The following is a 15625-nucleotide window of genomic DNA, read 5'->3' as shown; positions in this document are numbered from 1 at the left end:
ATATCAAACACCCTTAAGTTGGCGGAATGATCTCATGATAGGCGTGGCACTGCGGTGTTGCCCGGAGAGCTTTGTCTCTCGAGCTCCAGGGATGAACGGCTTCAAGAAGCAGCGCGGGCTGCTGGTTCTTGGGATACAGCTGCCCTTTTTTTTTTTTTTTTTTTTTTTTTTTTCCGGCCTAATTTGACTTATATGTGCGGTGGAGACAAACAACCTGGACTTCTAATGAAACATTGCAGGATTCATGAGAACTGGTCTCAGTATCTCTAGAAAATGCTACTCTGAATTTGAAAGCACATATCCCAATATCAAGTCTCCTGGCTTTTGCCCCTTTTGTCCCGAATCATGTTCGAGTCAGTTCCATTACTTTCGCAGTTTCTTAAAGAAACGGAATCGGATGAGCATTCCATAGACTTGTCTTCGTCATATCGGACAGATCTCCAGAGCTCGCGCAGCTCCACGCCGCTCTGGTCCTTCATCGGTTTACAGATTGCACGATTTGGCCGCCGATGTCGAGCGGGGTTCCGATATCAGAACGTATTATACATCAAGCAGAGCCCCATATCGCGTCGATCGCGCGTCTGCTGCCTCTTGTTTAAGGCCCTAAAGATTACGCTTTCTTTCGGTATCTTATTCGTCTTGGTCTCGGCCATCGAAGCAATTCTGTATCCATCTTATCAGAATCCGCCGAAGCACTACACCGAACTACACCAAAGGATTTTCAAGGCTTCCTGGTCTGGTCGGGGCAATGTGAATCACGAAAAGGTGTTTATTGCGGCAAATATCATCAATGAAAAATTAATTCGAGGCCCGTGGGGGCAGGCGTTGATGGAATTAGTGGAGATCTTGGGGGAAGAGAATGTGTTTATCAGCATTTATGAAAATGATAGTGGGGAGGGCACAAGCGCTGCGCTCAACGGCCTGCGGGATGCTTTGCTATGTTTGTGTCTTCAGCTAGAGTTTCAAGGGGAATATAGCAATGGAAAGACTGACCAGCTGGCCCTTATTAGGCAATTCTTCTATTGTGACTGGTGACCATATTCCTTTATCACAGTTCCCTACCGTGACTCTGCCAAATGGAGAAGAGAGAACAAAGCGAATTGCTTATCTCGCAGAAGTACGCAATCGGGTGCTTAGGCCGCTAGACCCGTCGTATAATCCTGGAAGTGACGCCAATGGTTTTCGGCGTACCTCGACCAAATTCGACAAAGTTCTTTTTCTAAACGACGTCTACTTTTCCCCGATTGACGCCGTTCAGCTGTTGTTTTCGACTAACGCGGACCCCGGGGGCCGTGCTAGGTATCGTGCAGCATGTGCCGTCGACTTTATCTCCCCAGTCAAGTTTTATGACACGTTTGTCGTAAGAGACGCTGAAGGGCATAGCATTGGAACACCATTCTTCCCTTGGTTCTCCACTGCAGGCGAAGGTCAGAGTCGAGAGGATGTGCTTGCGGGAAAGGACAGTGTGCCTGTTCGCAGCTGCTGGGGAGGAATGGCAGCCTTCGATGCTAAGACGTTTCAGCGGCCACAGAGTTCAGAGACGCTTGAGCTTTTACTTCCGTTCCGACACGATCCTGAGCCATTTTGGGAAGCTGCGGAATGTTGTTTGATATTTGCAGATATAGAACAGCACCTGGGCACCCCTGATCCCGAGAAGGCGTCAGGGGTATTCATCAATCCTTATATTCGTGCCGCTTATTCACGTAGGACGTGGGAATGGCTCCCTTTCGTTCGGAGATACGAACGGATATTCAACAATTTCCAGCGCATTGGAAGTGCGTACGGCTATCCGAGGTATAACCCTCGTCGACTACATGAGCCCGGACAGCTTGTCAAGCAAAAAGTTTGGGTAACTGATGCCCAAAGACCACTAAAGGGTTCATATCAAGAGTTTGAGAGGCTGGCTTCGGCCGGAGGATTCTGTGGAGAAAGGACAATGTTCGTTATGCAACGGGATGTTGCAAAGGCGAATACTAACGGCGGCGGCAAGAACTGGAAGGAAATCCAGGCTCCTTGAATCTTGATGTAGGGACAACTTTGAAAAATCCCGCAACGGCGAGATTTGGTGGGAAGTATCAACGATATCCTGAAACACCTTTTTTTTTCCCCTCGAGGGTTGGTTTCAGGCCAATTGGATACTCCCGCGTGGTCACGGCATGCCGTTGTGCCGGGATAACTATGTTTGCCAAGATCGGGATACTCCCTCGACTCGTGGGAGCCTGGAGGCCCATCTGGGCGATCGGCATATTGAAACGAAGGGTACAGATCGTCAGGGAAATCGCGAATATTTTGGAATATTCTCCTTTACAGATGCTATAGTTCCGCGAGAAGCATGGATGTAGACCCCTAAAGACTACCAAGAGAGTTACTCTGCTTCCCAAGGTTGTAATGCGATAAATTAACGGTGGGCAGGGGCAGAGTTATTGAGATTACCTCGTACACCCGAGTGCATATTGAGAAAATAATAGGCAGCGCTTTTATGGACATTTACCATTGTAACCACTCAGTTCTTTTCTTTTCTTTTCTTTTTCTTTTTTTTTTTTCTTTAATCGATTCTGGTTTATATTGTCTTTGCCTTTCCCCATTCACCTTTTCCTCTATTCATGGGTCCCTAGACCTGACAATTTCTCGATTTTCAGTGCCATACTAATAAAAAGAGGTTGAGATCTGAACTGTCACACTCGTAGGACTGGAAGCTAAATAGCACCTTGCAGGGCTGGGTAAACTGTGGCAAAAAGATCAATAGTGAATGTTTCAATTCCCCGGCATCTTGGCCTAGATATAGCGACATATTCATGAACATGCGTTCCGGTAAAGGAATATTTAGAGTGAGCGGTAAGAATTTAAAATTCCCTGAAGGGAGTGAGTTCGAAGGAACGGTCAAGATTGAGTAGATAGTCGAGGCTTAATCATAAGAAATTTCTGTCGTCTAGGTGTTTTATTTTGGGTTGGTGGGGGGGGGAGAAATAAAATAAAATAAAATAAAATAAAAATAAACCATGGGTCTCCGTATATGGGGATGCGATGAGTACTATCATAGGAGAGAGGGGGGGTATATATTGCATGGGAAAGAAATCTGACCAAGTGATCGGCTGTGCTGGGCCGGCGGTTGGGTTTAAAGTATTCCACCTTAGCCAAAAGATTTCGTAGAGCGTCTTTTCATCTCTTGCAATTTTCCTTTTGGGGACATGCACTCTGAGTGTTGCCTAGTGCTGATGGAATTGGCCACCGCTGTTGGAGATGGCGGATAGTCTGACTCTGCCCACTTCCGCCTCATAATTCGAGCTTGCTGATGCAAAACCCAACTCGACGTGGTTCTGAAATGTGGTGGTTCGCTGTCTTCCGAGAATACTGTGCCGGCGTAGTTGCTTGTTAATGAGGGTAATCGATACGTTGGGGCCGCTGAGGACATCGAGGTTCTCTTTGTTGTTGGGGTGGACCATGAAAACTTGGAGATGCTCCCGCGAACCCGACCCTTGAGAGGACTGCCCGGGAATTCTTGCGAGCAGTAAGGTCGCGGGCGTGGAGATGGAAGGTCTAGGCGGAATGCTTCTGATGATCTCGTGCTGATGGTGGCATGGGTCTTTGCAGGCATTTTTGGAAGGTCGTCCATGATAGAATCTCGGTCTGTCAGGGATAACTCGGAATTGGTATCGGGAGGGTTTGGCAAGGGCTTTTCTCGCAGAAGAATATTGGATAGACCTGAGCCTCTTCGGGATTGCTTGCCGGCATGCATTAAAAATTTTCGAAATATTGACGAGGCTGACGAATCAGTCCGTGAATGGCGGAATGGCCCAGCGAAAGCTGGTGCAAAGGTGGATTCAGGGTCCCAATTAAGGTCCCCAGGTCCACTCGGCAGCTGGTTCTTTTCGCTAATCCATACTTCATCTGGGGCACCTCTTTGATTCGAGCGCCGGGAGTTAGTGCTTGCGGCCCCGCATCTCCGCCTTACGCATCTCAATATTAACCAGCCGATTAGGGTTAGGAGAAGAAGCGTAGCAACTAGTACACGTCAGTTAATCAATGCCTGGCGAGGCCTGGCTCAAGGTATTTTCATACTTGTGACACCAACCGCTAGACAGGCAACACGAGCAGGGTCATGGAGAAAGTTGTTGGACTTTGGTCCATTGTCGGAGATCGAAGACGAGGATGGAGCGACGCTAGGCGAACTGGGATGGGTTCTATCCGAATTGGCTGTTTCTGTAATCTTGGAAACGATAGTTTCTGTTTTGATGCCGATGGTGGGTGTAGGCTGCTCAACGAAATTGGAACTTATGGGTTCAGTCGTCGAGACGGTTTCGAACTTGGCCGTGGAAGTCGGCATCTGGGAAGTGCGGAGCACGGATTCCGGTTGATCGGGAGGAAATATTATAGGTGGTCCTTCCGATGGTGGCGGCGGTGGAAAAAACACGGGAGGAGCAGGGAAGTTGTTGTTTTCCCTCCCTCCATCCGGATTATCAGGAGGAGCCCCGTTGTCCGGCCTTCCGCCTCCATTATTCCCGCCCTTCCCGTTCCCGTTGCCGTTCCCGTTTCCCATGCGACCTTTATTTTCCCTCTTACCAATCTTCAAGGAGGGATTAGACACACCCAAGTCAGCCACAGATCGAACGAATGAGCGACATGGGATTGATTTTCGGGACGCAAAATCGGCATGATGCCCTTCGCGGTTTTCAGCAAAGGTCTTCAAGTCCCGTTCGCCGAGGAAGAAGGATAAAGATGAGTAAGCTCTTTGACCCCACGAATGATTGCCGCTGGCCTCTTTTCGTGTGAGAAGGTTGTTATGAGATCGACGTCTTGAACTCAATTCCTCCAGTAGGCATTGCGCCGTCTCGTCATCCTCATTGCTCCTAGCAATACGGAATTTCCTCTGCGCGCGGCTCATTGCTTTTTCCTATCTCTTTCCGAGTTGACCGAAGTGAGCGTTGTTCGTAAAGCAAGGTATCCGAGGGCTAGCTACCAGGCCAGCCGAATTGTGAAATGAATGGAGACCCTCTTCAAGAATTGAAGCTCAAATTAAAAGGAAACGTGTGCAAGGGGGAAAAAAAATAATTGATGAAAAAAGAAAGGACAAAGAATACGAGGGAGGGTGTAGCAGAGAGAAGTCAAGGCTAAGATGAGAGTCTGTCAGTGGGAATGTTTCTGCTTAAGTCGGAGATACATATTCCGCTCTCTTGTGTCTGTCTTGTGGGGGAATTCGGGAGATCGTCATTCTACCCCAAGTCTGATGGAGACTTTGGCCTGGACGGGACTGTGGCGCTGCAGAGTGGATTCCTTCGATAGACGTGCAGAGGGAATGGCCACACTTTTGCTACGATGCACGTCCTCAGTGATTGCGGGAGTCGAACAACTCGCTAGTTGCTTTCGAAAAGGGGGAGACAACAGAATGAAGCACAAGATTTGATGTTAGCAAGGGTCAGGGTTCGAAGCGGCTGGGATACCTAATTTTGTCAGCTGTCAGACATTATTCAGACTTCACGGGATGACAGCATACGCATTGGGCTCATGAGGTCTAGGTCATGATTTTTGAGGAGCAGGTCTCAATCCAAAAACAGAGGCATTTTTCGATTCATCACTTATGTTATGTTGCAAATTGAAGAGTCATACAAGAAATGTTCGTGTTCATAACGATGATAACATCAATTTAAAATGAACTAGAGTTGTGAATGATCCCTGATTGTGCTGACTGAATAATTGGGCAAATTCGATCGCCATATAAACAGGATTTATTAATTATATCTGGTAATTGATGGGCATAATCCCATACGACGTCCTCGGTGCGCCTTTTCCCCGTCGAGTTTCGGAGGAACAGGCTAATAATGCCACCACTGCAGCTTAACTCATTAGCAACTATGCGCGACCGCGCGCAGAGTGAACCCAAACAAAATCGGTCGTGCTTATTCGGAATAACTCACCAGAGGTTCTCGGAGAGGGAAGAAGCTGCCCTCGCGTCTGTGAAAAGGAGCTTTGACACAATGCAAGGACCCCGAGGTTCGGAACAGAAAAACAGGAACTCAGTACGAGATGCAGACAGGGAATTGCAAAATTAAATCGCTGCGACGATTGTTGATGAACAAGGCCGTATCCTTGTCTCTTTAATGAGTTCATAAGATCGTTGCTGTCATCCCGAACTCGCGAGGCCTTCGCATGGCGCTGCCCTTCTCTCTTTGTTCGTTCAAGGCGTCGACTTGTTCAACGAGCAGCTTTTTGGGAAGTGTAACTTGGATCCCTTAGCCCAGACACCGCCTGGCTCCTCTTTTCTTTGGCCGGTGTTGAGCGTGTGTCACAGTGACGAAACTATTAGCTGGGGATCTGGCCAACACCTCAAGGGTCAAGCGCGCGATCACGCTGCCAAAACGAAGGGAGAGACATCGATCGTGCATTAGCAGAATGCAAACTGGGGCCCGCTGATTGGCTGTGGGGGATAGCTCTGCCGCTAATCTTCATCTCGTGGATGCAACTCACCCGTGTTCATTTCGCCCGACCACGCTGCGGCGGTCTCGATTGCTGCTGGCGCGACGAACGACGTGGGGAGGTCGCTGACGGCGCCCTTACATAAGACGCTCAGGTACCACGACGGCGATGCATAGACTCGCTGCGAGATCCATCATCTTCGTCACAACCGTCGTCAACGACTGAGAGAAGAAGCGGTTAGGGAAATCTGGAGAGGGTAAATCCTCATGTCAGGAATGGGACGGTGTCTTTTGCCGTGTTTCACCAGCTCTGCGCTAAAAACCTTGCGTGAAAAATCGCAACACGGAGAGCGAGTTCGCTGCGCATGAGCCAACGGGCACTCCGAGGTTGGCTTCCTGATTCTGAGACACGATGATCCTACGATTGAGTTTGTCTTCTTGAGGTGAGAATGACCGCGTTGCTTCACTATTCGATAGTTTGCTAACTAGGTGGCCGAGTGCTCCGCATTCTATCTTGCCCTCGGCTCCGCTAATACGATGTAAAGTCTGGAGTCCCGAGTTACAGAGGCTCAGCTTGACCACGCCCTAAAAAAGCTTCTTTGGTGGAGAATAACAGAATGGCTGTCCCGGAAAAACAGAAGCTCAGTTCTCTCATTTCAAATTCATCGGTTCTGTTGCTCAAATGCTCAAAGGCAGACACTATGCTGGTGGAAAGCCTCCAACCGAAATGCTCATGCAGGTTGAAACGTGAACCTGTCACCCACAACCGAAATGTACGCCCACAAAAACAACTAATTACGGGGAGAATCAATGGGAGTTCAGCTAACTTATCTCTCCAATAACTAATGTCTTGTTGTCCTTGGTCTCGGTGCTTCTCGGCTTAATATTCACTCCGCTTTGCCGTTTGTCATCAGCGGCTTTGGATCGCGGGTCATGCAGAACAACTATGGGGAGGGAAAGCCATGCACGTTAACATCATATCTTCAATCTTATGATGAAGAAACATGCTCACCTTGCACTGCGCCCCATTATCATTGCAATCCAAATCTCCAACAACCTTGAAGCCCATGCGTTCATAAATTTTGACATTGGGTTCGGCCTTCGAGCTCTCCAGGTAACACCCCATGCCTTCTTTGTCAGCTTGATCCGTAACGATTTCTACCAACTTCTTCCCTATTCCCTTCCCGTGCATCCCTGGCAGGACCGCGACTATGTTGCAGTGATAATATCCCTGAGGATCAGTCAAGAATTTCTGTTCTGCTTTGAACTGGGAGTCTTTGTAGATCCAGTATCGACGAACCAGGAGTCCGCCGCGACCCCCAAACTGGACGTTGGTGACCAACTGACGAAAGCTGAGGAGCCAATCTTGGAAGCGTGAAGGCCAGCTCTCGCTCTGTCCAGCGACATGTGGCTTGAGCCACATAGACACGCCGACCACACGGTACGATGGCGATTTTTCGGAACCGTTCTGGCCGTTGCCTTGTGGGACTCTCTCTCGGGCAACATAGAACAGGCCATTGTTGATGCCCCAGAGGCAACGGTTCCTTAGGGATGCGGTATTTCTTTCCTTGGAGAACTAGTGTTTCTCAATAAAACAACCCAGAGGTCATCTGGCCGCGGGCGAAGAAAGACCTCGGCCGCGAAACAAAGTGGAAAATGTCAGTGATATTTTTATACTGATTTGTGTATGGGGATCAACAGCCGCATGCTCTAGTCTACTCGACGCCAATATATGCAACCTCGACGTTAATTGGAGCCGTGACACATACCTTGGCAGGGTCAAACACCCAGCGGAAATATGGGTCATCCTCAAAGGCCCTCTGAACGCACTCAATTGCGCCAGGGATATCCTCCAGGGTCAATGGTCTGACTTCGATCGACATAATGGACTGTGTTTTATACAGCAATCCTTTCCGTCTCTCTCTCTCTCTCTTTTTTTCTTTAAAATTGAAATGGCTCAAAAGCAAGCAATCACGAGTCGTCTATCGGCGATGAGGCTAACGGCTTGTAGCAATATAAAATACTACTACTATTACTCGGAGGTCTCAAGAAGAGAGCTAATGCAATAGCACAAGGAGCAGAAAGCCTGCAATCCAACATCAACGTTGATAGTGCTAGGAAGATCCCTTAAAGAATTGGGTACTAGGGTTCAAGAGAGAGGACGTGGAATCGACAGTATGCTCTGTCAGACGTCACGATGGAACAAGTAATGTGTGAAACGACGGACAAGATTCTTGCAATGTCAAACGCGCAGCGAAGATCTCCGAAGTCAACGTTCTTAGACAGACTGAAATTCTCAGCGCTACCGGAAAACGATCACTTTAAGGAGCGGATGGCGATCCTTTTATATTCCAGGCCACTGGGTTTAGGCACGGAAAAGCAATGTTGCTCTCGACATGCTCTCGCTTTCCCACCTTCAAGGAATAAAGAGTGACGCGGTAGACTCTCCCAACAGGTGGTGAGCGGTTCGGTTCGCCTTCAGCTTCGGAGACTTGGCTCTTGGATCCCATTTGTCACTTGATCTCCCTTCCCCTCCTGATCACAACGACGGCTCACATGGGTGCGGAGAAGCGCATAATGCTGCAGTCACTGTCCCTCGATGGCGCTGGCTTGTTCATCGAGCATCGTCGCTGCGACCGGCCTCGGCCAATCGGATGGGCGGCGGCGCGGATTAGTCAGGTGACGGTTCTTGGGCTGAGCAGCCAATCGCAGCGGTGCTTCGGGCGGCCTCGCAGCGCCTTCTCCGCAGCTACCATTGCCGAGTCGCTCCGAGCTGCAGCCGCCCGGGCTTTCGGCGGGCGCTCAAACCACGCTGGGCCGCTGCTGGGAGTCTGGGACTCTCGAGGGAGGTTTCACCGGCTGGGCTGTGTGTCGCGCTCCGGGCTTCAGGCGCGCGCCGCCCAGGCTCCTCGAGGTCACCTAAACAATTATTATCATTGGCCGCCATGACTCCCCGGGCAGTCGTCGCACAGAGGGCGGAGAGTTTGGCATGCCGTCTTGGTCTCGACCTCCCTCTATCTTCGTTGAGTTTCAGGTACCCTCCACATCGATTCCACCAGAGCTCCACTCGAGCGCGCGCCAAAAAACTGACCTACAGCAGGACTCCGCTGCTAGATGAATGATGTGTCCCGCATCGAGCTGCTTGTCATGGCAAGTACAAGCGTGATCCCATCTGCTGGTGACCGCTAACTATATTTGGTGGTGTTTCACCTCGCGAGGCAGACTTGCTGCTTTGTTCCAGTCCACTGAGAAGTGTAGAAAGTGAGCGCTACCTTTTTGTTGGTGAGTTCGAGATCGATGCCTTTTTGACAGGATGACTGCGTTGGCAGTGGAATCTATGGCCTCCTCCAATGTTTGGACATCGCAGCGTACTGCCTAAACCGTATCGTACATGTAAACTTGAGTTCAACCAGATTCTGTTCTCCTTATGTTCCTTCAAATCCCAGATCCAGATCTCTATATGGCCAGTGCCTACGAGAATCTCAATCGATCGTGGGTGATTGGAATAAAGCCGGACCCTTCTAACCCACGTGGGTTGAGCACTGAAGGGCGAAATACATGATTCGTCTCTCAAATTCGAGGAGCCCGTATACGATACTTTTCCTTTCTTTTCTTTTTTTCTTTTTTCCCTCAAACACCTTGTGGTCTGGCGAATGGGAAGTTGTTCCCATTCGGCTGCATCTCACATTAAACAAGGGATTTGGATGCAATCCAAGGGACAGCGAACAATTCACATAAACAGCTCAAAAGAGCAAGAGATCTGACCATCAGGCAAATATTGTATTTTGATGGGATTGAAAAACGCTGCTAATAGCAGCATTTACAACATTGCGAGTGCAAGCACTAACTTCCAAAAGAAGGATGAGAAGCAGTGGAGCGAAGACAAATCTATGCCACAGTGGATTCCATCATCGTCCTGCTCCCAGATTTTTTTTTTTTTTTTTGGGTTGGGGGGGGGGGGGGGGGGGGAATTGGGACAAGTTCTAGGACAAATTCTGGGCCCTGGATGCCCCCAAACGCCATATCGGAGGATATCCGCAATCATGATCAATCCCGGGGATGGCGGGGAGGCCGACGCGGGGCCGTTTTAACCCCGGCGGGGGCGCAGTGCTTATGGGGCTTCGGAAGCCTTATCAACAAGTGTGGACGTGCGGGAGCGGAACAAGTCCTTTAGCTGTTGTTCGGGACTTGGGCGGGATTCAATTAGGCTATTCTTCTCCAAAACCAGGATAGGTAATCCCATCCGAGACGCCAGTGGATCCAGGGGTGACTTCTTGCAAGTGTTGAGTATATATGTTTGCGGTGAACCGCTGGGATGCCGGGCTCTCCCTCTTGTTCAATTACCTCCAATTTCCATCCGAAAAAGACCGGCCTTGATATCTTCTAAGGGCGTCTCTCCGAAGAATCTGATTGGAGAACTACAGAGAGATACTCTGGTGCACTACAACTGTTCATTTGCTTTATTATCGTTGGCGTAGATGTCGATGTACAGGGCTCGTCCTCAATTTGACCCGGTACCTTTGGGGCACCTCCGGAAGTGAACCTCCAGACCGATCATCACAGTTACGCTGAGCTTCCCCACACGGGAGTGCCGCGGGCCGTACCTTCGTCTTTGATCATCGAGCCGATATTGCCTTGGCACGTCTAGCCTCTGTCGCCTGGAACCGCCTATGAAGGTATCATAGGAACAACTTGGTCGGCACCTTGGATTCGAGAACCGTTGATCAAGGCTGGTCGACCGGCATCGCCCCTTAAGGCATACTTACCCTAAAGGGCGTTCGCTATCATGCAAGTTATTCAGATATAAGATGAAAGTGCAATAAGCTGGAAGTAGATTGTGACGTGCAGATATTATGATATTTCTATTTTTTTAAGTTTAGCTATTGAGCCATTCTAGCACACAGCATGGAGCCCTGCCTGAACGCCAGAAAAGAAAAAGGAAGAAAGAAGAGAAAGGGAATAAAAGTTGAGAGAGCTGTCGCGGTTTCGTACCTACAAGTGTTGCTATCACGGATATCCACGAGTTACCAGTTTGTCACGGTTCTATACGACTTTCGCGGGATAGCTCGTCCAGAAATCGAGTCTCTCGCTCCAATCGCTCCACCCTTCATAGTCCTTTCCTCAACATCAAAGCAACCATGTGTCGCCGTCCCGTTGTTACATAACGGCCAAACCTCTCTATGTTCCATGTCGCAAAACAGGTTATCGCTCAGTGAGACAAAGTCAGGCCCAACCGAGGTTCGGCTCTGGCACAGCTCCTCCGCCTTATGGTACGGCGAGCCGCTCACAACCAATACTTCTCTCTTGAACTGGGAGCGGAGTTTCTGTTGACGCCGAGAAATAGGCCGAGAGCGGGGCATTCGGTAGTAGTCGTCATTTCTGCGAGCCCTGTACGGCCGTCTTCCGTCCTCAGTGAGTTTCCCGCCCACAAGCACCTTTCTGATGTCCTTATCCACAAGACCAGGGCCATACTCGAGGGGTGGATCAAATATATAGATGTCGTCTTCCGTTTTCATATACTCATACGCATGGAATCGTGGCCTGCTGCACATGGTTTCCGGGTATTTGGCATATTGCATCTTACGGCCTTCCCCAGAAACATCGAAGTCCGTAATATGCATTGAGATCCCTTGAGTTCGAAATCCGGAGCTACGGTCCCGATCGATCCAGATACATTTCGGGTTGAATTGCGCTGTGGGCGTGCCTCCTTTGCTCTTGAGCACTGTATCGGTATAATACCAGTCCGCCCCGCATATACCTCCAACGTCGCCGATCCAGCCGTAAACGTCATTGTTCCATTTCATTCCAATATACGCAACGCAAATTGCATCGATTCCACCATTAGTTATTGAGATATATTCAGCTAGTGGTTGACCGAGTTCGTGGTAATGTTTCACCAATATATCAACAGGGCTACCGTTGTAAACACGTTTTTTGGTTCCGACTGCGTGACCAAGTCTTTTCCCGTGTACGCTCCATACAGAGACTCCCGGGATATTTCCAGAGGAACTATATTTCTCCCGAAGGGATCCGGTCCCAACCTTGACGAGTGTGCCAACCGGCTCTTTTTGAGGAATAAACGCTGGTATGGCCATACCGACCATAGCCAAACCAAGCAATAGACCCACGATGCCGAGGACATCGCGACGGGCAATGGAGGCCGCCACTTCCGTGGAGCGCGACATTTCCACAAGGTCGATTGAGGAGTTTGCCCGTAGCCCGGTCATTTTTAATCAACCGCAGTCTGGGGGAGAATGCTGCAATTAAGCAATCTGGGCAAAGAAAAGGCATTAGGTAAAATCACCAGTCAAATGAATGTCCACATTCCAAGAGGATGCGGGTGAAGAGTCCAGTTTAAAGAAAGAAAGAAAAGCATAGAATTTGGATACAAATTGTCCAGACGGACGGGCTTTTCATGCTCGGATAGAAAAGAACTGGTTGCCAGGGAGTGAGATCAAAATTCCTAACGTCAGACATAATCGGATGACACACGGAGAATACTTCTAAGTGAGAATCGAGGTACAACTAAACTCCTGGGCTATAGAATTACGACGGAGTTAGGGCTATACTGACACGGATGATCCGACTCGAGAGCCTCTTCGGGGCGTTGGATCGCGCATCGCTTTGAGGTGCATATTTTCCAAAAAGTCTGTCCACTGTTCGCCGGTTTAACGAAAACGCTTGCAACAACAATCTGAAACAGCTCAGAGCCCTATGATAATCTTCATCATTTCAAGCCCTGTGGGATTCATCGGAGATGTCTTCGAAAGGAGGCAAGACACCTTCTCCCCGTGTCACATAGGGAGCCGGACCTTGGTTAGGCTCCCTGACAGTTTAACAAGGTGACTTTTTGTCCAGCCATTTGGAAAAGAAGAAGTCTTCTCCTTCTCCCCCCGAGGAGCTAGGCGGGTGTTGTTTTCGCATGCTGCAGGGACCGAAACAGACAGAACCCGCAGACAGTCGCGCTTTTGATGTTTTGGAATGGCGTCTTGGCATCACACAACGTCCTCCACTGTCGCGGTGAGTTTGAGCATCATTGTTATCATTTTTGGAGGAGTTCAGTGCACAACGTCGTTACATACCAATTACTCCTTTGCTATCCAAGCGAGCTCAGTGTCAAACTTGTCTTCACATATTACGGCTACACTGTTCTGCCCATCCTCCAGGACACAATAATGATGAAAGGCCATGAAAACCAAGGGCAATAGGATTTCCCCATTTCAGCGGCTACAGAGCACATAGTTGGTCCGGAGGATTGATTGAAGCAAAAAGGACCCGGCGGGTTGAAGTTTAGCTAAACTGCATAGGTATGATGAGGCCTGGGGTTGCATTTCTCTGCATGCTTTTTAATCGCCCTAAACCAAGGATCTGGCAAGCTACATCTCAACTACACTGGAATGATGTCTTGAAGGGCAGTTTTTTACTAGCAATTTCAATTCGATGACTACGTGCGGATTTCCAACTCGGAATACACAGATGTGGGGGATGGCATGTCGCACGATCCAGACTTGAACTCAGGCCCCGGCAGAGGTTGGGCGGTCAGTTCTGTCAATCAGGATCGATGACTGACTCGCCAGGTTTCCTATCACACAAGCCACCGGAGGAAAATCCAATTCCTGTTGGGAGGGGAGCTATCCCTCAGCCAAAACAGTCCGGGTGACAGGAGGTTCCATGGGTTCAAGGCCGTATATAACCTGAGTGCTGGAACCGACCCAAACAATTTAGCTTGATCATAGTTTGCAGATCGCCTTGCTCCTTGGGCCCTTTCGCTCCGAGCTACCCTTTACGATGGGTTTCAATCTAATGAAAGCAATATTCCTATTGATAGCCGCCCCTGTCCTCAAAGCTTCGATTATACCCGCGAGGAGTTCTACTCCTGATGCTGGGCTGTTACCTGTCCTAGAATCTGTTAGCCAGCCCACTGATATCCAGCAACGCCACGGTATGCGACCTTTTTTGCCCTGCTATTGGCATACGCCTTCAAGTAGCTAACAATTGGTTAGAGTTACGGTACCGTAAAGCTGATGAGTTCGGAAATGCTCCCGAACATAACGTCGGTGCGGCGTATTTTGGAGGCCTAAAACATGTGCGCGCTCCACCAGCGTTTCGTCCAAGGCCCCCGTCCCCGGGTGGAAGGGGAACGTCGGGGGGTGCGGGCGCTAATTCACCTCCGCTCAGTCCGCCGAGGCCACCAAGCCCGGGGATAGGAGCAGGAGCAGGATCGCGAATCGAAGGACCGGCTGAGCCTGTTATACCGCAGTCTGGCAAAGGGGACTGGAGTTATTTTTCTCAGTCCGGCAAAAATTCGAAAGAGTGGCTAGATAAAGTGATTGCACGCAAGCAGCCCGATGCGCCACCCCGGCCGTGGCAGGAATTCTACGCGAAAGATGCATCTCCTGTGAATATCAAATTTTCCAAGGATATACAGGCGGCAACCAAACTCCCGCAGAATTTGCAGTTCACCCGACACACTTTCAAGTCGAAATCTTCAGAACTAGGAGTGTACGAGAATGGCGTCAACCACGAAAAAGGTGTCATCATGTCGATCAGAACAAATAATAAGAATGACCACCTTACTGCAAAGGAAAATAGAATGGAGTGGAGTGAAGCCGCAATGAAGTCATGGAAGCAAGACTCCCCAAAAGATTCCAAGAGCCTAGAGTGGGTTATAAAGGATCTTGTGGACAATGTGGACACGAAGGCGGTTATGGCGCAGGCGCACGCAAAGGCAGGTTATCCGGCGGGCAAGGCGGGAGCGCAATTTCGATATGACGAATCGAATCCCAAGATGAAGGAGGCATTCATAGCCTTAAGCGGAACTAAGGAGGTTAAAGGGGTTTATGGCCTGCTGGGCAACAATCGAGCCGCTCTTGGGGATAAGAAAATATCCTCAATTTACACCTTTCCGGATTCACCACATTTGGCCATCAAGGTGGACAAAGCGAAGGCTCCCGAAAAGGCGGGAGAACCAGGGCCTGCAATGAGAGTTCGTTTTATGGCGAGGCACGGGCTGGCCTAGTGCACTGGAAAGTGGAGTCGGTATTCCACTTGGGCTACAGAGTACTTCGGTGAGATGCTCGGTATAGTTAGTTATACTCAGCTTTTGAATTTTGTCTTTTTCTTCTAGAATTTCTATTCCGGGTGCACCTGTTCGTTTCGAGGTACAATACAATGCCAATAGACTTAATTATATTAACCTTCAACTGCATTGGCAA

The 15625-nt window shown here is 49.4% G+C and overlaps 8 protein-coding genes across 8 annotated transcripts; 4 read left to right on the top strand and 4 right to left on the bottom strand.

Annotated features, from left to right (window-relative positions):
• Positions 1–173: 173 nt before the first annotated feature.
• CIMG_09035 (uncharacterized protein) lies at positions 174–2017 on the top strand (the record flags this gene model as incomplete). Its single annotated transcript, XM_001239413.2, has 2 exons — positions 174–940; positions 1011–2017. Exons 1-2 carry the CDS (start codon positions 346–348, stop codon positions 2015–2017), a joined length of 1602 nt encoding a protein of 533 aa, XP_001239414.1. The 5' UTR covers positions 174–345.
• Positions 2018–3065: 1048 nt separating this feature from the next.
• CIMG_09034 (uncharacterized protein) lies at positions 3066–4882 on the bottom strand (the record flags this gene model as incomplete). Its single annotated transcript, XM_001239412.2, has 2 exons — positions 3066–4002; positions 4060–4882. 2 exons carry the CDS (start codon positions 4880–4882, stop codon positions 3131–3133), a joined length of 1695 nt encoding a protein of 564 aa, XP_001239413.1. The 3' UTR covers positions 3066–3130.
• On the top strand, positions 4501–5668 carry CIMG_13568 (uncharacterized protein). Its single transcript, XM_004444794.1, has 2 exons — positions 4501–4720; positions 4817–5668. Exon 2 carries the CDS (start codon positions 5114–5116, stop codon positions 5399–5401), a length of 288 nt encoding a protein of 95 aa, XP_004444851.1. The 5' UTR covers positions 4501–4720; positions 4817–5113; the 3' UTR covers positions 5402–5668.
• On the bottom strand, positions 5619–6609 carry CIMG_12264 (uncharacterized protein). The gene is made up of 3 exons (XM_012358319.1): positions 6463–6609; positions 5913–6345; positions 5619–5825 (listed from the first exon to the last, which is right to left on the bottom strand). Exons 2-3 carry the CDS (start codon positions 6103–6105, stop codon positions 5731–5733), a joined length of 288 nt encoding a protein of 95 aa, XP_012213742.1. The 5' UTR covers positions 6106–6345; positions 6463–6609; the 3' UTR covers positions 5619–5730.
• Positions 6610–6847: 238 nt separating this feature from the next.
• CIMG_09033 (acetyltransferase) lies at positions 6848–8995 on the bottom strand. The gene is made up of 3 exons (XM_001239411.2): positions 8180–8995; positions 7423–7986; positions 6848–7354 (listed from the first exon to the last, which is right to left on the bottom strand). Exons 1-3 carry the CDS (start codon positions 8291–8293, stop codon positions 7298–7300), a joined length of 735 nt encoding a protein of 244 aa, XP_001239412.1. The 5' UTR covers positions 8294–8995; the 3' UTR covers positions 6848–7297.
• On the top strand, positions 8967–10237 carry CIMG_12263 (uncharacterized protein; the record flags this gene model as incomplete). Its single annotated transcript, XM_012358318.1, has 1 exon — positions 8967–10237. One exon carries the CDS (start codon positions 8967–8969, stop codon positions 9357–9359), a length of 393 nt encoding a protein of 130 aa, XP_012213741.1. The 3' UTR covers positions 9360–10237.
• A 1197-nt stretch (positions 10238–11434) lies between these two features.
• CIMG_09031 (uncharacterized protein) lies at positions 11435–12770 on the bottom strand (the record flags this gene model as incomplete). The annotated part of the gene is made up of 1 exon (XM_001239409.2): positions 11435–12770. Exon 1 carries the CDS (start codon positions 12635–12637, stop codon positions 11435–11437), a length of 1203 nt encoding a protein of 400 aa, XP_001239410.1. The 5' UTR covers positions 12638–12770.
• Positions 12771–13962: 1192 nt separating this feature from the next.
• CIMG_09030 (uncharacterized protein) lies at positions 13963–15625 on the top strand. The gene is made up of 2 exons (XM_001239408.2): positions 13963–14352; positions 14414–15625. Exons 1-2 carry the CDS (start codon positions 14199–14201, stop codon positions 15427–15429), a joined length of 1170 nt encoding a protein of 389 aa, XP_001239409.2. The 5' UTR covers positions 13963–14198; the 3' UTR covers positions 15430–15625.

The sequence above is a fragment of the Coccidioides immitis genome, assembly GCF_000149335.2.
Source record: "Coccidioides immitis RS genomic scaffold supercont3.5, whole genome shotgun sequence".
NCBI lineage: Eukaryota > Fungi > Ascomycota > Eurotiomycetes > Onygenales > Onygenaceae > Coccidioides > Coccidioides immitis.
The sequence above is the reverse complement of the archived record's forward strand: the minus strand, read 5'-3'. Positions and strand labels throughout refer to the sequence as shown.